Raw genomic sequence first — 23890 nt, 5'->3', positions numbered from 1 at the left:
TCACTGTATGGAGATCCAGGCGGGTGAAGTTTCACACTAATCTGCTCTAACTTCTCCAACCAGATCTATTCTATCTGCCACATACTCAGTGCTTCTGAGCTCACTTCATCCTGCTGTTACAGTTACAGTTTACACTCCTATTTTTAAGCTTTCTTAACAAAGATTGCAGCTGATCTTTTCTGCTGATGAAAATGTGAGGCTGAGGTCAGACCCAGATGCAGGAGAAGGACTATGTAGGATAACAAAAAGCAATGTTTTTTTTAATTAAGACAAAAATATTAACACAGAAATGCAAAGAAGTAAAACGGAACCAAACACACACATAAGACTCAAAAACTGAACTGACACATACGTAGCACAGATGTGACAATGAAAGGAAGTGGAACAAACTGAGACAACCAAAATAAAACTCAACTGAGAAGCCAAGAAGCTTGATGGAAACTGTATTCTTACATTAAATATTGAAAGGGAAATTCAGCACAAATATAAAATATACAGCAGCTGCCCGGCTCCTAATCCTAAAGCACAAGCAGAATGCGTGTTACATGCAGTGGTGGTATTCTGTCATTCAGCCATGCAACTCCATGTAACTGGGCCTCCACTATACTGCAGTGTCAGTCAGAAATGAATTCCCCACTCAGACAATTCTTGTAAATGCCCTGTTTTTTATTTCGAAGACTTCCTGTTTGTAAGTAGAACAGCCAACGCTCCTGTGCAGAGGTGTCATTGCAGTGTCACACATGATGAGGACCTCCACCTTGATGACAGCTTTACTACTCAGCCTCAGTAAGTTCTGAAATTAAATTATAATACTATTTACACACGATTATTATATCTAAATATCAAAACGGCACTATCAGCTGATAAAAGCTTCTGATCCATGATGTGTTTCAGGCTGCATCTCTGTGTCAGGCTCTCAGACCGTGGCGGGCCAGCCTGGTGAAGATGTTACACTTGTGTGCTCTAACATCTCTAGAATCATAACACACACATTCTGGTCCAGACTAAGTAACACAAACAACATTAGCTGCATCTCTTCTATGTACGGCTCCAATGATGACGCTGCACTCTGTGACAGGGTTCAACATGGAAAGTTCCACATGAGCTCCAACGTCTCTTTTATCTTCCTTCAAATCAGACAAGTGGATGTTACTGACTCTGGGCTCTACCTCTGTGGATTTTACATGCACGGACACACAATGATGGATGTCATACATTTGAGTGTTGAAGGTAGGAGTGAGGTCTTTCTATAGGTAGTGTTCTGTCTTTTCCCATGTGAATTTAATCTTATTCAAAGCTACAGATGGGCCTCATGACGTTGGATGTACACTGGTGCATGACGGACAACCACGGCTGATGAGTGTGATCCTCGGTGGTGTAGCTGCTATCTTTCTAATCATCATCATCGTTGTTCTGGCTGGTAAAAATGTTAGACTTCACAAAGGTACTTCTCAAAGCAGCTGTGTCTGTCTTCATCATGTCAACTCTTCATGTTTTACAGTTATTTTATTTTCTCTTCCAGCCTTGTATGAAAAACAGCATCCACATAAACATAAGGTGAATCTATCTGTTAGCTTTTATACTCCAAAATTGTACCACACATTGACTGTTTACAGTCATACGTGTCATGTGTGAAAAGTGATTTTTATTTACAGAATCTGGATTCTGATGACCTAAAGGTCCCAGCAGTGAGTGGATACTCAGCAGTAAGAAGCAGGAGGCCTGCGTCAGACAGAGAGGTGGAGACTCATGTTGTGTATAACAGTAGAAGCTGCAGCTGGAGCTACAGCTCAGAGTGAAAGTGGACTTGTAATAAAGAGTGTGTACTCCTGTGTTGGCTGTCATTTTGTGTGAAAGATGTGACTGAGGTTTGATGGAGGAGGACGTCTGTGTGCAAACTGGCCTGCTTGTTGTTTGCTGATCACTCTTTCAGCTAATATTACAATCTAATAGAATCACTAATATTATCACAACTCTATCCCAGACTTTGTCACCTTATTATTAGTCGATATTTAACACCAGTGATCTGCTAAACCCTCTGATGGCATTCTTCCTTTACAATTGTGGCAACATTTTAGGAAAAGTAGGAGGTAAACAGCATCAAAATAAGGATGGATTCAGAATATACTCAAAAACAGAACTCCAGTGCAGACAAAGGGTCAAAAGGCCAGTGTATGATTTTGTGGCTAGATGTGGAGTGCATGTCAGTCACAAAGTAGCGACAAAAATGGTTTCCAGTGTAAAATAAACCTGAAACGTAAAATTGAAACTGAACAATACTGCCATCTGGTGACTAGACATGAAGTGTGCTGCTTTGGCTTGTGTGTGGTGGGCAGGTTTAAAGCACCTCAGTGCACCTCCTTCAACAAAAATCATTGTTAAAAAGTGAGCTTAAAAAATTCTCACTGTTATTCCTCAATAGACACTTTATAATTATTACAGAAAACATCTGTATTGTTCAGTGTGGATTACTCGGCGCCATGCAGGACACATCAACCATCTCAGCTTGCCGTCACATAAAACCATGCAAACCAAACAAAGCTGCTTATCTGAGAGTACATTTGGCAGATTGCACCGAGCTGTGGCTTTACTGTGATTAGCTCAGCGTGTGCAGATGCTTTTATAGGTTAACACTCAGAGGCTGACAGTTTCATTGCTTGAACGGCTTTTAACACTTCTAAGGCTATGTTTTCACTGAGATAAAAAAAAATAGGAGAAGTAATAAATAAGCAGGCAAGAACATTGTACATAGTTTGTATAATGGTAAAAGGAGATGGTAGGCTCTTTATACACAGGTCACTAACACAGCATCAGTTCCTCTTTGATCTGCAGCAGCGGCTTCCTGAGTCTATCGGGTAGATGAATAAATACCATTTGGGTCCACTTCTGCATCTGAGGCAGGCCTGCGGTCTGTTTGGGTGTTAAGAAGGAAAGACACTGCAGCAAGTCGCCTGAGCCCTGCCTCAATACAAACAGTTTTGTCTGCTCTGCATGACTAAAGCACAATGGAACTGTACCAAGAGCTAGCTGCCTGCTAGCAAGAGATGTGCTAACACTCCTCACAAAACTATGGATGAAAACCTAAAGATAAAATAATGTATTAAATTTGTGGGGCATAATGATGACTCGCTGCTGGTGTCACAGTGAGACAGATGCTGATGGAGCATGTGATAAAATGGAGATGTGAAGTCAAAGTGTGACTTGCAATGAGAAGTGGTGACAAGACTGTAAAAGCAACATGATGCACAGTCATTACATTTGTACATTTAGATGCAGGACAGAAAGAGAGAAACCAACAGACTCAAACAGAAACCCTGAGCTGCAGTGTCACTTACTGAGCTGTATATTCAATATGAGTGTCCGCTCCTCCCTCTGATGCAGGCTGGCTGCTCCTTTTTACTGCTGAGTACAACAACAAATGGTGACGGCACTAAATATAACAATTCAAAAATAAAGCATTTGCGCTCTGTAAAAAAAATTATAGCAAAACATTTCTGCACTCCTCAGCACAAGCAGGGAGCCATGATTGACTCACATTTCATTATTATTGTCACGACCTGGTGTTTTAGTTCTGGTTTTGTTTCCTTGTTTTGGGTTTTTAGTTTAATCTGTGTTTAGTTCTTGTCTAGTCTTGCCTTGTGTTTCCTGTTTTACTTTGATAGTCCTGTCCTCCCTGTGTATTGTCTTGTGTTTTACTTCCTGTGTTTTCCCTCCTTGTGTGATTACCTGCCCTGCCCTAATGTGTGCCACCTGTGCCTCGTTGTCTTCCCTGGTCCCTTTGTATATAGTCTGTGTCTTCCCCTCTGTCTTTGCTAGTTCGTCTCGTCCGGTGTGGGGTTTGTTTCTGATCTTGTCTTGTCCATGCCATGCCTTGATCCTCACCTACCATGACATGTACTTCTGCCTGACCTCGGGGTGCTCCAGGTTGTTGCTTTGTTCTTGTTAAGTTTTGTTCCTGCCTTTTTACGCCCTGTTCCTGTTTAGCTAGTTTTATCATGCTAAGTTTGATTTTTGGTTTTTGTATTGTTTTGCCCTCCTGGCTTTAAATAAATGACTGTTTTGAATTTTTAACCACTCTGACAAACCTTGACAATTATCACATTATAATAAAAAACTAAAAACCAAATAAAACCAAACCAAATAAATTCGTTTTTACATTTTTTTTTCTTTATTTTTTTGTTGAGTTTGCATATTCTCTATTTGCATAGATCTCTTTGGAAGCCTTAATTTCCTGAATCAGTTGGTTGTTGTCCTGATTCATGATGTCTATCTGAATCTTGTCACAGTTGTATTTGCAGTCCTCCTCATCAATCAGCCTTTTTAAGACTTCACTGTGTTGTTTGAGGTCCTGATGTTTTTCTATTACAGCTTTCTGTTCAGCTTGTAGTTTTTTTTATATCTGTCCCTCTGATCTGAAGCATTTTGTTCATGACCTGGAATTGTTCGGTCAGATTTCGTTTTCAACTCTCAAGCTCTCAATGTCTGTAGTGATGTCCTCACAGATGAGCTAGTAGTTTTTCTCTTTCTCTTTTTCTTTTTCAGACCCTTTAGCTCTTTCTGCAGGGCCCTATTATGGAGCATATTGGCATCTCTGGACACCTTCATGGTCTCGGCCATCTTCTGCAAACCTCGATTCTTTTGAAGGCTTTGGTGAATCTGCTGAATCTCCTGCCTCAGAGCTGCGTTCTCCTGGTCGATGGGGTCACTTTCTGGCTTTATGTCTTGGCCAGTCTCATGTTTATGCCTCTCCTTGAGGTGTTTTTTCAAGGTTTGGTTCTCCTGGCTATGTTTTTCAGAGGCATGTGACATCGACATGCAAGAAGTCTGCAAATCAGCTTTTGATTTGAGCTCTTCTTGCAGTCTTTGGAGTCCCTCTATTCAACTCTGTTATCTTTAATTACAGCCTCACTTTCAGCTCCCTACAACGGTCCCTACAATGGTCCCTACAGTTTTTAGTTGTTCCTTCATAAGACTGTTTCCACAACTAAGGACCTCCACCACCTCTAACGTCAACGTTTGGACCACCAGACCTCACGTTTCTGACCTTTTTGCTTAATTCATCAACAGGTTCCAGCATGGCCACTTTATCTAGGACGGAATCAAGCTGTTTATTGATGACGTTCTCTTTATTCACTGACAACAAGACAACACTTTAACCATCCTGTTGTTTGCATTTGCACAGTAAGATAAGCACCACCAGACCTCTCTTGGGACAATCATTGACAGCAGCTCCAGTAACTATTGCATACCAGCTGTGTAAAGCCTGTGTTCAAAGCACCGCAGCCATGTCCAGTTGTTAATCTTCACAGCCTTCTTGATGTTAGCCCCACTGTCCCTTGTGGTGGCCACATGCCTGTGCTCTGCAAGCCGCCAGGCATCAAGTGCTCCTCGCAAGCCTGCAGCAGTGTGCTAATCTGGGAAGTAGCTTGTTTGCAGCTAAGGTGGTGCAGCAAATTGCTTGTGTTACCACCTCCGGTGAAAACTTTAGCTCGACAGCATGTGTAGTAAATGGTTGTTTGGTCCAGGTCCAACCTTTTAAACCCCAAGTACCTTCAGACACTGCAAACGTTCTTCTGGGTCATCATCTTCTACTTCATCTGGTACAAATTCTAGTTCAAAACCTCCCCTGTCCATTTTCACCATGCTCAGCAACTCTACTAACACTGCTCTGTTCCATGCATGTGTAGTGGCACAGCAATGAAACAATTTGCCACTGTGCTTAGTTCTAGACATTTTAGGCTGTGTTGCTGGTATATGTATTTGTTGCTGCTCAGCAATTCAGCAATTGTGATTCTCTTATACTGTGATAGAGTAGGTAGTTTGAAAAAAGTGTGTCCCCTTTGTTTTATTTTGTCACACTTAAATGTTTTAGATCAAACAAATTTAAATACTAGAGAAAAATAAAAGTAAACACAAAATGTAGTTTTTAAATGAGGTGTTTATCATTAAGGCGTAAAAAAAAAATCCAAAAAAAAAGGGATTGTCCTTTAAAGGCTTGTCTTAGTTTTGCCAAAAAACATCTTGATGATCCCCTAGACTTTTGGGAAAATACTCCCAAAAGGGGGTTTAGCTGTTCCTCCAAAAGAACTGATAAAGCTGCTTCGTAGTGATGTGTCGGTCGCAAACATTTCGTTCAGTATGAACTCATCTTTTGTATGACTCTGGAGCAACGAGTCATGTCAGTGATTGTTCTCTCGCCACACGGCAGGCAGCGCATAAGCTCAGTCGGCAGGACAGGAAACCGAAATGATTAGTTCAGACTCATTCGTCCTCAGGTCCTCCTCCTTTTGTCACATGACAGCCAGGCCACTCAGGCTGTGTAAGAAGCAGTTCTTCTTCTCATTCTCATTCATTTGTCAGATGACAGACTGCTCTGGCTACACAAATTTGTTTGTTCTTGTTCATTTGTGGCGTGACAGGCTCCACAAGCTGCACAGATTTGTTCTTGTTCACAGCTCAGGCTGTGTGGGAGCAGTACACTCTCTCATTCATTTGTCACGTGACAGCTACCTAGTCGTTGCCGCGCTGTTAAACAACAGCAGGGAGGATGCAGGACAGAAGTCACTGTATAGTGGTGTGTATTTGCTCTATGTTTTCACGTGCTTTAAATTGCTTGTAGTAGTTGTGTATTATACTTTGTCATCTGAAGCAAACCATGTTGTCTTCAGTATTTTGTGTTTGAGAGCCGCTGGCTTTTTTACAACGCCGACAAGAGGGATACAGCGCCACCTGCTGTAAAAATCAAAATGAACGAAATGACTTAAAAAGATCCATTCAGTTTGGTGTTCGAGAGTAAAATGAGTCAGTAAAAAGAGTCGAACTTACCAACACTACTCCTGAAGGAGAAACAAAGTCAAGTTGCCTTGCTTCAACCCCTTTGAACAAAACCAACCTGGATGACTGAGAATCTTCATGAACACTTGTGTAGACTGACGAGACAAAAGTTGAACTTTTTGGAAGGTGTGTATCCCATTACATTTGGCATAAAAGTAACACAGCATCTTAGAGAAGGCACATCATAACTACAGTAAAATGTGGTGGTGGTAGATGGTCTGGGGCTGTTTTGCTGCCTCAGGACCTGGAAGACTTGCTGTGGTAAATGGGACCATGAATTCTGCTGTTTACCAAAACATCCTGAAGGAGAATGTCTGTTGCATCACCTTAAAAAAGTGGTTCATGATAGAAAACCCTCCAATGTGGCTGAATTACAACAATTCTGCAAAAATAATACGACCAAATTTCCTTCACAGTGCTGTAAGGACTCATTGCTATTATTGCAAATGCTTGATTGCAATATCATCATGAATACCATGTAGGTTTAGTGACAAACGTGACAAATGTACAAAAAAAGAGAAAGAAATCACAAAAAGGGGGAAAACACTTTTTTCACACCACTATACATGTGAATTTATTTATTCATTTTTTTTTACAGATGTAGACTTTTATTTTACTTGTGAAGGACAAAAACACTGTAAGACTACAACACAAGACAATCTGGATAAAACAAAGACTTTAAAAAAACAATAAGCAAATGCAGAGATTTAAAAAATTGTAATTGTTATTCATTCCACACCCTAGTTACACATAGTCTACAGATTGTACTAATACAGCTGTATACAACATAATACAGTCACGATCTATCTGTTAACAGCATAAATCACATGTGTTTCTGGTTCTCTTCTTTTACGTTGTGTTTGAAATGTCAACGCAGCTTTATTCAGATCATCAGAGCCATGATTCTGTGAAAACAGCATTTATAGTCACAACAGGGGCAGATAGTTATACACAATGTGATATGATAAAATATGATTGATATTTATGATATAATAAGAACAAATGTATAACACGACATGCATGCATTTAGAGAAAAGCTAATTTCAATCCTATAAATAAACACAATATATATGCATGTCATAGTTGGTTTTACCTGACTTGGCTCTGTATTCTGTTCTTTATCAGCTAAGTAACAGAAACGAGACATGTGGTCAGTTTAATGCAGTTTTGCATTATTGACACAACTATAAGAGAAATACTATGGAAAAGTACCTGTCTGAAGTTTTCTGTTTTGAACAACCAGACCTATGATGACGATTACAAGGAAAATGGTGACAGCCCCCAGGGTCAGCTTCACTGTGTTCTCTGCGTCTGCTACGAGATCATAAAATCGATAAAAGTGGCTGAAATGTTTAAGCTTTGAATATGTGATTATTTGGACAGTGAAAGAATTCTTACATTTATATTTGTTGTTCATGTCACTGTGAGGGTCCTCACTGCCTTTAAAGGAACATTTAATTCTTAATCATATTAAATACAGCATACATGATGTTTAAGACGGCGATATTAACTAACAGAAATCAGGCTCAAAGTAATGCCTGTTCAGTTATCTTACCTTCAACATTTAAATGTGTCACACTAACATGTAGAACTCCACTTGTGTAAAATCCACAGAAATACAGCCCTGAGTCTGATAAATCCACTTGTTTGATTGTGAGAAAGATGGTGGTCATGTTGGAGCTCATTTGAAAGCTGTCATTTTTAAATGCATCACAATATGAGGGATTGCTGCTAAATCCAGTCATAACAGAGACACAGCTGACCATGTTAATGTTGACCAGTCTGAGCCAGAATAGGATCACTGCATTGTTGGGAATGTTGGGGCAATGCAGTGTGACGTCTTTACCAGGCAGGACCTCCACAGTGTTAAACCCTGAACCTGAGACAGTGATCCCGACTGTAACACACATTAGACATGACAGGAAAGATACGTGTGTAAAACACCTTTGTAAACACACAATGGCTAAATTGTGCTAAAAATACCGTACATTTATACATAAGTGATGTGAAGAATAGATGAAAGCCTGTACTTACAAAGGATGCAGAAACGTAAAGCTGATTTTAAGGCAGAGTTCATCATTGTGTGTATGACTGAAAGTCTGCAGTGTCCGTAAATAATGTGTGACCCAGGAAGGAGGCTCTCAGTTTAAGAGGCGGAGTGTTTCTGCTGCCAAACCAGTTGTTAAACAGACTACATACAGTGTTAACTCACTGCACTGAATATTTAATATTCAGATGATATGATACAAATAAAATATATATAACACAGAGACATAATAATAAGAAAATCTTAATTTCATTTCTAATTTCATTTTTTCCACAAATAAAAGAATCGGCTTTATAAATAACCTGTCGTCTTCATGTTGTCTGCTGTCACATGTACATTATTATCTACTGTTGTAGTATCAGAATATACTCTGGCATCAAGTTATTAATACCCTGTATGCCTTAAGAGGTGACCTGTGAGGTCATCTGCATTTATGCCCCACCCAAAATCGAGACAACCTCTATGTATTTCATCACAATGCTGCCATCTGTAATCTGAAATATTTGATATTCTTTTTGATACATGTTCTGTAACCTGGAGGACTCGTGGTCCAAACAGTGTTAGTCTTGTTCTTACTGATAGCAATAGCAATACATATTGCTAAAAGTAGTGACCATCGGATGGACACTACATTTCAAGATGCATTGTGGGATACATTGAGGGCCCTATATGGGGTCTATAATTTCTCACTAAGATTTCGGACAGCACTACAAAATGGTGGAGGGACTATATAGGGCCCTATATAGTGATTGGGGAGTGATTTCGAACACAGCCGGTGTCAGAGGGGGCTGATGTGTAATTTCCTTCAGTAGCATCATTGATTTTAAAGTATGTAATCCCTGATGTGTGTGGTTATAGGTGAAACCCGGTCTTCCTGTGGTTTAGATTTCACTGTTGCTTTGTTGCTGGCTGGTGAGTTTCTACACTCCAAGACAATTATATATATATAGCCATTTATGCTATTTTCTAAACCCAACCTAAACTCAAAAATACAAACTACAATCAAGGAAGTTCCTAACTAGAAATCAACCAAACGAAGAACAAAAACCAGGGAGGATGGGTGACAAACAAGACAATCCAGCACAGACAAAGGGGACACAAGACTTAAATAGACAAGATAACAAGTGTCGTGACCTTCCCTGGTCACCCCGGATTGTCAGATTCCGTCTCCTGTATTCAGAACATTGAGTGAAAGAAAATACCCTGGGTTTTGTAGTTTCGCCTTTTGCAAAAGGGAGAACACAGTGAACACAGGCCTTTCAGTCTGCTTCACTCCCGTCCATAAGTGTTCTGCCCCTTCCCTGGACACAGGCTTGTTTTATTGAAAGTTGAGGTACATTTGCATAATAGATAAACAGTTCTTCAAGACCCTCGTTGGTATTCCCATATTGGGACATGTTGCCCTTTTATCTCCACCTACTAATTATCATAATTGGTCTAACATATTTATGACTATGAAACACTTCGTCCCTTCTATGTTGGTTGATTTATCTTAGGTCCGTGGCTCCTAGTGCTTCGGCCTTCACCGCATCAAAGAGTTCCTCCCTAACTCTCTGTAAGAGTTATAGATGTGTTTTTCTCTAAGTGTAAGCTTATATAATCAAGTACATATGTGGTCTATATCATGTCATTGCGTAAATAACCTTGTATACTTCACACAAGACACAGGTGAAACACATTAGGGCGGGGCAAACAATGACAGGTGAAAGGTGGGAACACAGGGGAAGTAAAAGCACAAGGGAGACAGGACTTTCAAAGTAAAACAGGAAACATGACCAAACCAAAGAAACATAAAGCAGGTCAACTCAGTCAGGGTTAGGGTTTTTTTGTAGAGGGAAGGGGGAGAAAGTGGGGCACAGCAGGGAGACAGTTCAGCTTCCTGACAGCCTGGTGGGTGAAGCTGTCCCTCAGTCTGCTGGTCCTGGCCAGGAGGCTTCGCAGTCTCTTTCCTGATGGCAGCAGACTGAAGAAGCAGTGTTAAGGGTGGGTGGGGTCTCCTGTGATGTGGGGGGCCTTTCGGGTGTTGTAGAGGTCTTGGAGGGAGGGGAGAGGGACGCCAACACAGGGACCTCAAACAAATCCAGAAAAACCCAAATGATACATAATATCAATGCAACCAGGGAATTAAATCAGAAAACAACGTAATACTCAAGAAACAAATATGACTCAAAATACCAAACCATGACACATCCATCCAAGAATCCAGGTACTTTGGTAGAAAAGTAATGCTGCTCTATCCAGGTCCCAGTCCAGATTCTGCAAATAAAAGCCAAGAGAGGTCTCAAAGGTCAGAGGTCATAAACCATAAAGTGATTGATTGAAGTTAAACAACAATAATTAAAACGTTCGGTTCATCAACAACAAAATCTTATCTGGTAATTGTCTCTGTAGTACATTGTGACTGAGTTTTGAAATGGCCACTTATTAAACTTATTGTTATGAAGTGCCAGGAAACAGAGCGGTAAAGCTGTTCTCATGAAGCTCACCATCACGTATCTGAACTGACTGAGCTCAGTGGTAAAGGTTTCAGCAAAGAGGACACATTTCTACCACTCACTTACCACACTGGCATACATATTATCTACATGTAGCAGCAGCATGACAGCATTGGCGGTACCTTGCCATGTGTTTGGAATAATGGGGGCAAATGTGTGAAGACAGCATAGATATGTTCTGTCCTATGAGGATTTCAGGCTGTGCAGCTATTGAAACCTGCATAAAAGTGAAAAGTGTTTGAAAAAGGGGGCTGCTGTGAGATGGTGTCAAAGGGCCACTGCTTTTGTTGCATGCATTTTTATTGCAGAGCTAAAGGCTAGTCTCTCTGTGGCTTTCGTTTTTGTTGTCAGCACAGTGGAAAATAACAAGGGGGAGTGGCTAAAGACTTGTTGCACCTGCATATGCATGCAGGCGCAAGATTAGCCCTTTGTTTTTTTATACGCATGTTCACTGGCAGTCTAGAGAAAACTAAGCAAGCAAAATGTCACTATATCTACTGAAACAAGAAACAATCTGATCATGGATACATAAGAGTGTAAGCAGCAGTTTTAATGTAGTGTTACACTTTGTACTGAAAACAACTTATGTGATGTTTGTAGTCAGCGCTAAAGTCTTCCTGTGGTTATTTCAGACTCATACAATGTTTATCACCTCTTGTAAGACTAGAATATTCCATGTTGTTCATTTATCTTGGTATCTAGTCAGATGTTAGTAGGTCAGTTGTCACTGCTTTTTTTTTTTTTTTACACTTTATCAAGCTCCAGTGACTGTAGAGACTGCCAGACCCACACTGCTCTCTCTTCCTGTGAGGTGATTTATCTCACACCTCCCTTCCCCCAACAGATCATTTGGCTCCCCACTATAACTACATGGCAGCTAAACTGGCAGTTACACTCAGCATACTTTGTGGCTCCTCCTCATCACAGTTGTTTTATGATGTGGATCAACGTCCGATAAATCAAGAAATGAAAGACGCACTTTAGAACTTTATTGAGGCAAATATTTATATATCATTTGCAGAGCTACTACAAAGCAAATCTATCTTCTGGGGCATAGATGACATGAGTTTGCACTTCTCTCTTCAGTGCACAGCTTCTGCCTTTTATTGTTTTCAGTGCTGCAGAGTTCAGGTCAAAAAGGTCCTCATCCTGCAAATGAAACCAGAAACCTTAGAATCTGCATTTAAACTTTTGACAAACTGATCATAGAATCGTGTACAGCAGCTGAGAGCTACTGATATCAGCATCATTAAAATCAACCTCCTCTGCCTGTAATCTTCTGATTTGTAAACTGACTCCACCCTCTCATTCTCCACACTATGCAAGACACTCACCTTGTGTCTTACAGGATTCAGTCCTTTATTTGCAGCTAAGTAACAAAATAAAAGATTAGTTAAATAACAGTAAACTCAACTTAAACTGTATATGTAACAAATTACATGTGAACTGTACCTTCATGAAGCTGCTTGTTTTTAACAGCCAAACCAATAACAGCCATCATGAAGAAAACAGTTAGACCGCCTAAGGTTACAGTCATCAGGTTTGTGTTTCCATCTGGTTTCTCTGCAGTGCACAATATTATTGTTCACTTTGTTCACAAATTTAGAAAGACTCTTATGTTTATTCAGGAAATCGACCTCTTTATCCATTTTTTGAAAAAAAAAAGGAAAAGAAATACTTTCTTACCTTGATTATTTTCCTTGGTTTCACAGTTGGAGCCACTGGTGCCTGTAATCAATGTGCATAATATAATTTTATGTATTCTGATCTCCTGTTTGCCTTTAATTGTGAGACGACACAGAAATGATAAGAACATTAAACTGGAAGTGTTATTGCCTCCACCACAATCTTACCTTGAATGTTTAACTCAATTACTTTTGCAATAACTGTATGTGCTGTTATGTAAAATCCACAGAAGTACAGCCCAGAGTCCGATAAATCTACCCGGTTGATGCTTAGAAAAACAGTGGAGTTGTTGGAACTCATTTCATATTTTCCAAGGTGAACTCCATCACAGAATGCAGCAGTGTCTTGATAGCCGTACATAGAAGAGATACAGCTGCCCTTGGTTCTGTTGACCATTCTGAACCACTCTGTCTGTGTTGGACCTTTGGAGATGTTGCGGCACCGCAGTGTGACATTTTCACCATGCAGGACCTCCACAGACTGAGACTCAGATCCTGAGACAGAGATCAAGCCTGAATTCAGGGGAGACCATAGTATTAGCCATGACTGCAGAATATGGCAACATCATCAGTAATTTCTTTGTCGTGTGCTTGCTGATTATCAAATTTTGAAGTCTTGCTTGTTTACATTACTCGATGCTGGGAATAAATTAGATGCCAGTACTTACCAAGGCTACCGAGGAACAAAGCGGTTATCAAGATGAAGCCCATGGTTCCTTTTTCATCTCACTGCCAGGATAGAAGGTGGCACTCAGCTCATATAAAGGGAGTTAGAGGGGCGGGGTGTGTTTTTCATGCTACAAGTTTTTAAGCTCTAACAAATATTTAACTACATGAATGTTACCTAAAGCTTAGTGCTTGTGATGGATGGTTCTTCTTGGCATGATGACCATGTCAGGTGCTTAGTTGATCACTTTGCTGAACCATGAGCATAGTCTTCAATGATTTAGTACAGCCAGCTTTCCATAGGTGATCACTGATTCTGAGTTGTCACAGCAACTGCTGACAGTAAGTTCTTATGACTCTGACCGTGGAGTTTCTGTCTGTTAATATACAAGTAGTAGACTGTGTACACTATTTTCTTACTTGTAAAGTGCGTCCACTTTGAAATGGTAGTGTTGGTTTTCTGTTGAACTGCAAATCCCTTGAGGTTTTGTGATACTATGCAGGGCTATAGACTAACTTTTAGCACTGGATATTTTTGTTTTGCTCCATTTAGAAATTAGGTCGCACACTAGAGCCCTGCCATGCTTTGCCGTTAAGGTAACCCAATAAACATATGTATGGATTACATATGAAAACATTGTAGTGGCTTGTTGATAAGACATTGTGAGGATGGATGAACTTCACAATTGTATTGTCTAGTGATTTTGTTTTTGAACTTGGTCCTTTCCTCCTCTCTGTGTAGTCGGCAGCAACCATGGAATTATAGGTAGAATGCCTTGATTTGCACATTTTTCCACATTTTTCGTTGATTATTTTAAATACACAGTCTGGGTCATTATACAACTACGTGTTGCTATTGTCAGCATAAAGCCACTTTCAGTATGTAGTCAAGAGTAAGTACTCCTGTAGACACATGGCATCAGGTATTTCAGTTCGTGTCTATACTCTCATAGAAATTACCTCAGGATGCCAGTATATTCAAGAATTGCTTTATTTATGAATGTCTAAACACATTAGCTTGTCTATACTGACAGGTGTGGTGCTTTATACTTTCCATCAGAGGTGTGACCGCAAGGCTTTTACTTCAGTTGTGCTCAGACCACACTCTGCTTTCTTCCTGTCTAACCAGTGATCTTTATCTTATTTTTCTCACAGCAAACTGTTTAACTCCACCCATAAGAAAGTTTGACAATCCTCCATGCTTGTTCAGACTCCTCCTCTATCACACTTCAAGCTTGTCCTATTTGCTCTTAGACAGTTAGCAGACCAGAGAAATAGACACTGTGACCACACTCAAAAAACAAAGATGATTAGAAGGACTGCAGAGTCTGAATGCAGAGGTGTTAGGCACATTTTATTTTCACTCCCACACCAAACAGATCAGCAGGTTGATATGATAAAGCTGCAGTTCCAGGTGCTTCCTGAATCTATCTGGTGGCAGCATACACAACGTTTGGCTCCAGCTCTCTTTTGGGCCTGTGGCTCCTTTTTGCTTTTGCCTGGAAACTCAGAGCTGCATAGTTCAGATCATCTGACCTCAAATTCTGTAAAATAGCAAATCAGGATGATTACTCACAAACTGTATCGCACAGCTTGTAGCTCAGTTTACCAAAAATAAATATAAAAAAAAAAAATTAATTCTAGTTTTGGTTCTCTGGTCCTGTTTAACAATACAAACCAGGAGGAACAAAGATGAGATTTAGTGACAAAAGAATGAGAGAATAAATGCTGATATTAACATAGCGGCACAGCAACACTTGAAACAATAACTAGTGCATGACCCAATGGATCGGTTCAGTGTCTTAAAATCATGACTACAAACTAATGTCTTTCTCACATTAAGTTGGTTAACAATATTGAACAGACTAACTTATTTAAAAAGGCTAACATCATTTTGATGACAATCAGTAAAGTTAAAAAAGTTGTTCATCATGACATACACTATATGAAATGCTCACCTTGCTTTGTTCTGGCTGCTGTTCATTTATGGCTAAAGGCAAATAGAAACACATAGTGAATTGTTACTTTAGTCTTTGCCCACTAACAGAGACTGTGTAACAGATCAAAAGCCTGCTGTACCTTTCTTAAGTTTCTGGAGTTTTACAGCCAAACCAATAACAGCCATCATGAAGAAAACAGTTAGACCGCCTAAGGTTACAGTCATCAGGTTTGTGTTTCCATCTGGTTTCTCTGCAGTGCACAAAATTATTGTTCATTTTGTTCACAAATTTAGAAAGACTCTTATGTTTATTCAGGAAATCGACCTCTTTATCCATTTTTTGAAAAAAAAAAGGAAAAGAAATACTTTCTTACCTTGATTATTTTCCTTGGTTTCACAGTTGGAGCCACTGGTGCCTGTAATCAATGTGCATAATATAATTTTATGTATTCTGATCTCCTGTTTGCCTTTAATTGTGAGATGACACAGAAATGATAAGAACATTAAACTGGAAGTGTTATTGCCTCCACCACAATCTTACCTTGAATGTTTAACTCAATTACTTTTGCAATAACTGTATGTGCTGTCATGTAAAATCCACAGAAGTACAGCCCAGAGTCCGATAAATCTACCCGGTTGATGCTTAGAAAAACAGTGGAGTTGTTGGAACTCATTTCATATTTTCCAAGGTGAAGTCCATCACAGAATGCAGCAGTGTCTTGATAGCCGTACATGGAAGAGATACAGCTGCCCTTGGTTCTGTTGATCATTCTGAACCACTCTGTCTGTGTTGGACCTTTGGAGATGTTGCGGCACCACAATGTGACATTTTCACCATGCAGGACCTCCACAGACTGAGACTCAGATCCTGAGACAGAGATCAAGCCTGAATTCAGGGGAGACCATAGTATTAGCCATGACTGCAGAATATGGCAACATCATCAGTCATTTCTTTGTCGTGTGCTTGCTGATTATCAAATTTTGAAGTCTTGCTTGTTTACATTACTCGATGCTGGGAATAAATTAGATGCCAGTACTTACCAAGGCTGCTGAGGAACAAAGTGGTTATCAAGATGAAGCCCATGGTTCCTTTTTCATCTCACTGCCAGGATAGAAGGTGGCACTCAGCTCATATAAAGGGAGTTAGAGGGGCGGGGTGTGTTTTTCATGCTACAAGTTTTTAAGCTCTAACAAATATTTAACTACATGAATGTTAACTAAAGCTTAGTGCTTTAAACTTGCTACTTCACAGTTGACACTTCATGTAGGGGGATGGATGGTTCTTCTTGGCATGATGACTATGTCAGGTGCTTAGTTGATCACTTTGCTGAACCATGAGCATAGTCTTCAATGATCTAGTACAGCCAGCTTTCCATAGGTGATCACTGATTCTGAGTTGTCACAGCAACTGCTGACAGTAAGTTCTTATGACTCTGATCGTGGAGTTTCTGTCTGTTAATATACAAGTAGTAGACTGTGTACACTATTTTCTTACTTGTAAAGAGCGTCCACTTTGAAATGGTAGTGTTGGTTTTCTGTTGAACTGCAAATCCCTTGAGGTTTTGTGCTACTATGCAGGGCTATAGACTAACTTTTAGCACTGGATATTTTTGTTTTGCTCCATTGAGAAATTAGGTCACACACTAGAGCCCTGCCATGCTTTGCCATTAAGGTAACCCAATAAACATATGTATGGATTACATATGAAAACATTGTAGTGGCTTGTTGATAAGACATTGTGAGGATGGATGAACTTCACAATTGTATTGTCTAGTGATTTTGTTTTTAAATTTGGTTGGTCCTTTCCTCCTCTCTGTGTAGTCAGCAGCAACCATGGAAGTATGGGTAGAATGCCTTGATTTGCACATTTTTTCACATTTTTCGTTGATTATTTTAAATATACAGTCTGGGTCATTATACAACTACGTGTTGCTATTGTCAGCAGAAAGCCACTTTCTGTCACGACCTGGTGTTTATTTATGGTTTTGTTTTCCTTGTTTTGGGTTTTTAGTTTTATCTGTGTTTAGTTATTGTTGTTTTCCTGTTGTTATAGTGTTTTGTTTAGTTGTGTCTTGTGCTTCCTGTTTTACTTTGGTAGTCCTGTCCCCCCTGTGCATTGTCTGGAGTTTTGCTTCCTGTTTTTTCCCTCCTTGTGTGATCACCTGCCCTGCCCTAATGTGTGCCACCTGTGCCTCGTTGTCTTCCCTGGTCCCTTTGTATATAGTCTGTGTCTTCCCCTTTGTCTTTGCTAGTTCATCTCGTTTGGTGTAGTGTTTGTTTTGTTTCATGTCTCGTCCATGCCATGCCATGCCATGCCATGCCTAGATCCTCGCCTACCTCATGTACTTCTGCCTGACCTCAGCGTGCTCCAGGTAGAGGCCTCGTTCATGCCTTGTCTTTTGCTCTTGCCTTTTGTGCCATGTGCCTGTTTTTCTGGATCTGGTTTTGCCATGCTAAGTGTAATTTTTTTAGTTAGTTGTTTTGTACTTTACTTTTTGACCACGACAAGTGTGATTTTTAGTTTTGTATTGTTTTGCCCTCCTGGCTTTAAATAAAAGACTGTTTTGGACTTATAACCGCACCTGTGTCCGCTCCTCATCCACAAACCCTGACGAACCTTGACACTTTCAGTATGTAATCAAGAGTAAGTACTCCTATAGACACATGGCATCAGGTATTTCAGTTCGTGTCTATACTCTCATGGAAATCCCCTCAGGATGCCAGTATATTCAAGAATTGCTTTATTTATGAATGTCTAAACACATTAGCTTGTCTAAACTGACAGTTGTGGTGCTTTATACTTTCCATCAGAGGTGTGACCGCAAGGCTTTTACTTCAGTTGTGCTCAGACCACACTCTGCTTTCTTCCTGTCTAACCAGTGATGTTTATCTTATTCTTCTCAATGCAGACTGTTTAACTCCACCCATCAGAAAGTTCGACAATCCTCAGTGCCTGTTCAGACTCTTCCTCTATCACACTTCAAGCTTGTCCTATTTACTCTTAGACAGTTAGCAGACCAGAAAAATAGACACTGTGACCACACTCAAAAAACACAGATGATTAGAAGGACTGCACAGAGTCTGAATGCAGAGCTGTTTTATTTTATAAAAGTTCACATTTTATTTTCACTCCCACACCATATAGATCACCAGGTTGATATGATAAAGCTGCAGTTCCAGGTGCTTCCTGAATCTATCTGGTGGCAGCATATACAACGTTTGGCTCCAGCTCTCTTTTGGGCCTGTGGCTCCTTTTTGCTTTTGCCTGGAAACTCAGAGCTGCATAGTTCAGATCATCTGACCTCAAATTCTGTAAAATAGCAAATCAGGATGATTACTCACAAACTGTATCGCACAGCTGGTAGCTCAGTTTACCAAAAATAAATATAAATGTGTGCCTACTCCCAAAAAGGATCATGAAAACTGGATTTAATTATAGGTTTGGTTCGCTCGTTCTGTTTAACAATACAAACCAGGAGGAACAAAGATGAGATTTAGTGACAAAAGCATGAGAGAATAAAAGTTGATATTAACATAGCGGCACAGCAACACTTGAAACAATAACTAGTGCATGACTCAATGGATCATGATCAGTGTCTTAAAATCATGACTACAAACTAATGTCTTTCTCACATTAAGTTGGTTAACAATATTGAACAGACTAAATCATTTAACAAGGCTAACATTATTTTGATGACAATCAGTAAAGTTAAAAAAAGTTGTTTATCATGACATACAGTACAGTATATGAAATGCTCACCTTGCTTCGTTCTGGCTGCTGTTCATTTATGGCTGTTTAAGGCAAATAGAAATGCATAGTTAGTGAATTGTTACTTTACTCTTTGCCCATCAACAGAGGCTGTGTAACAGATCAAAAGCCTGCTGTACCTTTCTTAAGTTTCTGGAGTTTTACAGCCAGAACAATGACTGTAGTAGTGAGCAACACACTCAAACCACCCAGAATCATGCTGATTAAAGTTGGGGTTGATATTCCTTCAGCTTGTTCTGTTGACCACTCTGAACCAGTCTGTCTGTGTTGGACCTTTGGAGATGTTGCGGCACCACAGTGTGACATTTTCACCATGCAGGACCTCCACAGACTGAGACCCAGATCCTGAGACAGAGATCAAGCCTGAAACAAACAGCAGAGATGTTATATTTACTTCTGAGCTGATAATATCATCAAAATGGATAAATAGTGTTTATAGCTGAGAATAAATCACTATTATGAAGCAATTTTCCTCTGGGATTAAAGTATTTCTGATTCTGATACACTCACCATGGCTGCAGAAGAGTAAAATAGTTATTGCCGTGAAGCTCCTCATCCTGCATATAGCCCTGTAACAGTACGGGCTCTTCTTATATTATGTAGGGGGTTTCATTAGAAAGGGGCGTGGTACTGAACAGTTCATGCTAGAAGGCTTAACCTTTCCACAAGCTAATATCTCTACAACATGCAGTGTGAGACAAAACCTGCTTCAAGCAATTTTAGTCACACATATTTATACAGCCATCATGAAAGTTGTTCTTGCCTAATTCAACAGCGAGTAAACTATAACTATAAAAGAAAACTACAACTGTGTTGACACACTGGAATCCAAGAACCACCATCTCCCCCAGGCTTCTTGATTGGACTTTTGTGAACCAATGAAGCTGTTACACATCCTGATGTCAGACTGGGTTGGTGTCTGTGTGTCTACAGCGAGAAACTGACCGCCATAACTGTAGTCAGTTTTTGCATTACTAATTAGTCTGAACCAATTTGTGAGCTTGATCTTGTCTAGTTTGAGATGTGATTTGCAAAGTGAAAAATGAAAGTGTAGTGAAGAGTGAAAAATGCTAGTGAGAATGGAGCACGATAAGCATGAACATTAACCAGCAACCAGTAACTGACTGTAAGTTTGTTTGGTAAAGTACACCTACTATTTTAAACATATAAACAGTTCTAGGAATAAGGATCAGGCTATTATTGATGTGTATCCAACAACACTGGGTTGTTACACAGACATAGAACTTGTTCTATCTAATCATTTGTATGGCCAGCCATAGTGTATCATAGGCAGCCCTGTAAGTGCCCACAGCCTGTGTAACCAGCCATTCAGCAGCACTGACTCCCTGTACTGTGAAGTTACCACATCCTATGATCAAAATGTCATCTACACCCATATATGACTCACCACATATTTCAAGTTGTCCCCTGCAGGAGACGCTCCAGATCTCTGTTTACCAAAAAAGTCCTCTTATAAAGAAGAGCAAAAACTAAAAATGTACCAGCTCAAAAAAACATACTGACTATTTATAACTGGCCAAGACACTTCTCAGTAAACTGCAGTGCTTTGAGAATTTTTTTCACCTCCTTTATGCTTGTGTTGTCTACTGTTGGTGGTTTTATTTCACGCTGGTAGGTGAATGATTCATAATGCAGGCATTTGATACAACATGCAGAAACACAAGCTTGCATATCTCACATCTAGCTCGTTTATTTTGGAGTGTCATCATCTGCCTGACATTTTTAAAGCATGTGGAAGCTAGAATATCCTTCTTTTAAATTTACTCTGTTGCTGCCCTTTTGTTTCATTTCCTACTTGACAGCCATGACGGATGTTTACTGTCACACAGTGTCTATGCAACCAATCAAATCTAACCCCGTTTTTGAAGCTTAGGTCTGCTTATTTGCTCAAGACCTCTGAGACGATGCTCCTGTGTACAATTCTCTGTGGAGTGTGTAAGTCTTTAAATATTAAATATCAGGTTTTAATTTAAATGTGAATATGAGATTAGTTCTCATTAACATTATGTTTGTTTTTTTTTTTTACTCTGTCAGCTATGGTTCTGTCAGGAACAGTTGAACAGGACACTGGAGTGAAATCTGCCGCTGTTGGACAAAATGTGACTTTACATTGCTTCTACAAAAGCCAAGTTGCGATGCACTTCTCCTGGTACCGACAAGCAATTGGTGGGAGGCCTGAGGTTTTGTCTTCTCTTTACAAACATGAGAAACCATCTGAAGTCTACCACTGGCTGGAGAAGAACCCCCGTTTTTCTGTAATGAGGATGGAAGGGTTGAATCATTTACATATCTCTGACGTCCAGGTCTCAGATTCAGCTACATATTATTGTGGAAGCTCACACTCCAACATGGTGGAATTTGGAGAAGGAGTCTTTCTGAGTGTTGAAGGTTTGTGCTTCTGTTTTTCCCTATTGTGATTGACCTGTGGTTGTCATCCCTTTGCTTGGATTGTAAGTTTATCAAAGAGGTTTTGGATGGATGTAGTAATGCTTTTTAGGTTTTTGTCTATTTATACAGGAAATTGAATACGTAGAAATTCCCAGATTAAAGGATTTTTATGTAACAATTTTAAACAGGCACAAGTATTAATCACTTTTTTATTGACTGTGTGAAAGGTCAGGGTCAGGAAACGGACAATCCCTGACCCAGCTTGGCTTGCATTCATGGTATTATCACTAAAAAAGTACAGTGAGTGGAAATTCTTTACATAATCAAAGTCATTTCACTAAGTGTCAATTCTCTTCAGGAACTGACCGCAAGGAAATTGTCCAGGAGCCAGTGTCTAAAACCATCCAGCCTGGTGGCTCTGCTACTGTCAACTGCACTGTACACACTGGCAGCTGTGCTGGAGAACATCGTGTCTACTGGTTCAGACATGGATCTGACCAAGGATTCCTTCACACACACACTGAGCAGTGTAACCCAGTCTCTGCACCCAAATCTTCCTCACAGAGCTGTGTCTACCATTTGCAGAAGAAAAACCTGAGCTCTTATGATGCTGGAACTTACTACTGTGCCGTAGCTTCCTGTGGGGAGATAGTGTTTGGACGCGGTAGCAAAGTGGTCGTCAGCAATGATGCTGACAACAAAGGGGCTAAGATAAGAATCTTAGTCTGGCTCTCCATTATTAGAGCTGGGATGCTGCTGGTTTTTGTGACAATTTGTCTCTTTGTGTTTGTGAGTAAGACCTGCTGATGTTCATGCTGCAGAAATGTGTGTTGTGTTTGCAATATAATAGATGCATTGATAATCTCTCCTTTACAGTACTGCTTAGTTTCGGGGTGTAAGAGGAAATTGTAATTAACCTAACGTCAAAGAAGAATCTAGTTGAGTCAGTAGAAGGCCTGAGATGTGTTTTGTCTGATGACTTAACACGAAGCGGGTAACTGTGTGCCATTGACTCAGAAATGACCTAAGGTGATACAGTATTCATAAAAAATAATTAAATTATAAAAATAAAGGTTTTAAGCTTGTATTATTGTGTCTTTTTCCCTAGCATGATTCTAGAATGTTAATACAACATATTAGTGTGCCATGGCAATGTACCTAAGAGTAGCAGTGAATCAAGCACTTAATCAGTTTGCTTACAGTACGCAGATCGACATTAGTTCGTCACATCAGAGGATCCAAACATTTGGACAGATACCAATTACCAACACCTAACAAACAGAACAAGTGGACACTCCAAACAGCACAGAAAAGAATGCACAATATGAATGAACACAGCAGATTAAGGGGTGAAAATCCTCTTCAACCATTGCATTTAAACTAAGGCTGTAAACGAGAGGCCATCTTTCGGGGCCAAGCTAAAGGAGACAATGGATTTACAAGAGTGAAGTTGTGTGCCTGTGAAGAGGAACCACCCATCTGCACTACATCCAGCTGCCCCTGAATCAGCCTCACAGCAACCTGGCAACAACGTCACTATTCCACTAAAAGCACATACAAAAACCATTGCTTTTGCTGATCCATGCAGATATTTCAATGTCAAAGATATTATTTAGACGTGTTAATAATTTCTGTAAAGAAAGATGAGGAGGTATGGGATTGCAGTAACGTAAGCTGCACATATGGCTTCCTGGTTGGGGCATTAGTTATCACCATGGTACCCAAAGAAACGGTGAAGATTAATTTGATCACAATATTTTTTTCTCATTAGATGGCTGCACATTTCACACTGCAGCACCCAATTCATCATCATCTCCATCAGCTGCTCTCCACCCACACTCTTGAAGCTTTCATAAGAGCTAGCTACAACTGTCTTTCTGTGCTTCAGCTTTTAGAAGTATACAGTATACATAGGATGTATTACATGCCTTACATACCATGATCTTGGCTTACATCATGGCATTAACCATACTCTCACAGAATAATACTTTATTCACATGACTGGTCGCACGTAGAACAGATCTCACCTTACTGAAAAACAACTAA

The 23890-nt window shown here is 40.0% G+C and overlaps 4 protein-coding genes and 1 long non-coding RNA gene across 8 annotated transcripts; 2 read left to right on the top strand and 3 right to left on the bottom strand.

Annotated features, from left to right (window-relative positions):
* Positions 1 to 697: 697 nt before the first annotated feature.
* LOC114450999 (uncharacterized) lies at positions 698 to 1832 on the top strand. Of its 3 annotated transcripts, XM_028429498.1 has the most exons (5): positions 698 to 786; positions 895 to 1230; positions 1298 to 1444; positions 1523 to 1557; positions 1656 to 1832. In XM_028429498.1, the coding sequence occupies exons 1-5, from the start codon at positions 741 to 743 to the stop codon at positions 1797 to 1799; spliced, it is 708 nt and encodes a 235-aa protein (XP_028285299.1). In that variant the 5' UTR covers positions 698 to 740; the 3' UTR covers positions 1800 to 1832. The 3 variants fall into 3 exon arrangements, with proteins under 3 accessions (XP_028285299.1, XP_028285298.1, XP_028285297.1); XM_028429497.1 differs by having other exon boundaries at positions 1304 to 1557; XM_028429496.1 differs by having other exon boundaries at positions 1298 to 1557.
* A 5858-nt stretch (positions 1833 to 7690) lies between these two features.
* LOC114451003 (uncharacterized) lies at positions 7691 to 8093 on the bottom strand. The gene is made up of 3 exons (XR_003672150.1): positions 8080 to 8093; positions 7928 to 7959; positions 7691 to 7739 (listed from the first exon to the last, which is right to left on the bottom strand). It is a non-coding gene; the product is annotated as an uncharacterized LOC114451003 (long non-coding RNA).
* A 4270-nt stretch (positions 8094 to 12363) lies between these two features.
* LOC114450995 (uncharacterized) lies at positions 12364 to 13779 on the bottom strand. The gene is made up of 6 exons (XM_028429492.1): positions 13730 to 13779; positions 13230 to 13574; positions 13063 to 13104; positions 12829 to 12939; positions 12711 to 12745; positions 12364 to 12525 (listed from the first exon to the last, which is right to left on the bottom strand). The coding sequence occupies exons 1-6, from the start codon at positions 13770 to 13772 to the stop codon at positions 12403 to 12405; spliced, it is 699 nt and encodes a 232-aa protein (XP_028285293.1). The 5' UTR covers positions 13773 to 13779; the 3' UTR covers positions 12364 to 12402.
* Positions 13780 to 15154: 1375 nt separating this feature from the next.
* On the bottom strand, positions 15155 to 16750 carry LOC114451173 (uncharacterized). The gene is made up of 6 exons (XM_028429748.1): positions 16708 to 16750; positions 16208 to 16552; positions 16041 to 16082; positions 15807 to 15917; positions 15686 to 15717; positions 15155 to 15271 (listed from the first exon to the last, which is right to left on the bottom strand). Exons 1-6 carry the CDS (start codon positions 16748 to 16750, stop codon positions 15155 to 15157), a joined length of 690 nt encoding a protein of 229 aa, XP_028285549.1.
* A 4257-nt stretch (positions 16751 to 21007) lies between these two features.
* On the top strand, positions 21008 to 22845 carry LOC114450695 (uncharacterized). Of its 2 annotated transcripts, XM_028428984.1 has the most exons (4): positions 21008 to 21067; positions 21330 to 21391; positions 21491 to 21844; positions 22203 to 22845. In XM_028428984.1, the coding sequence occupies exons 1-4, from the start codon at positions 21027 to 21029 to the stop codon at positions 22649 to 22651; spliced, it is 906 nt and encodes a 301-aa protein (XP_028284785.1). In that variant the 5' UTR covers positions 21008 to 21026; the 3' UTR covers positions 22652 to 22845. The 2 variants fall into 2 exon arrangements, with proteins under 2 accessions (XP_028284785.1, XP_028284784.1); XM_028428983.1 differs by lacking the exon at positions 21008 to 21067 and having other exon boundaries at positions 21084 to 21391.
* Positions 22846 to 23890: the final 1045 nt, after the last annotated feature.

Source organism: Parambassis ranga, chromosome 18, assembly GCF_900634625.1.
Source record: "Parambassis ranga chromosome 18, fParRan2.1, whole genome shotgun sequence".
NCBI lineage: Eukaryota > Metazoa > Chordata > Actinopteri > Ambassidae > Parambassis > Parambassis ranga.
This window is presented reverse-complemented; position numbering and strand designations above follow the sequence as displayed.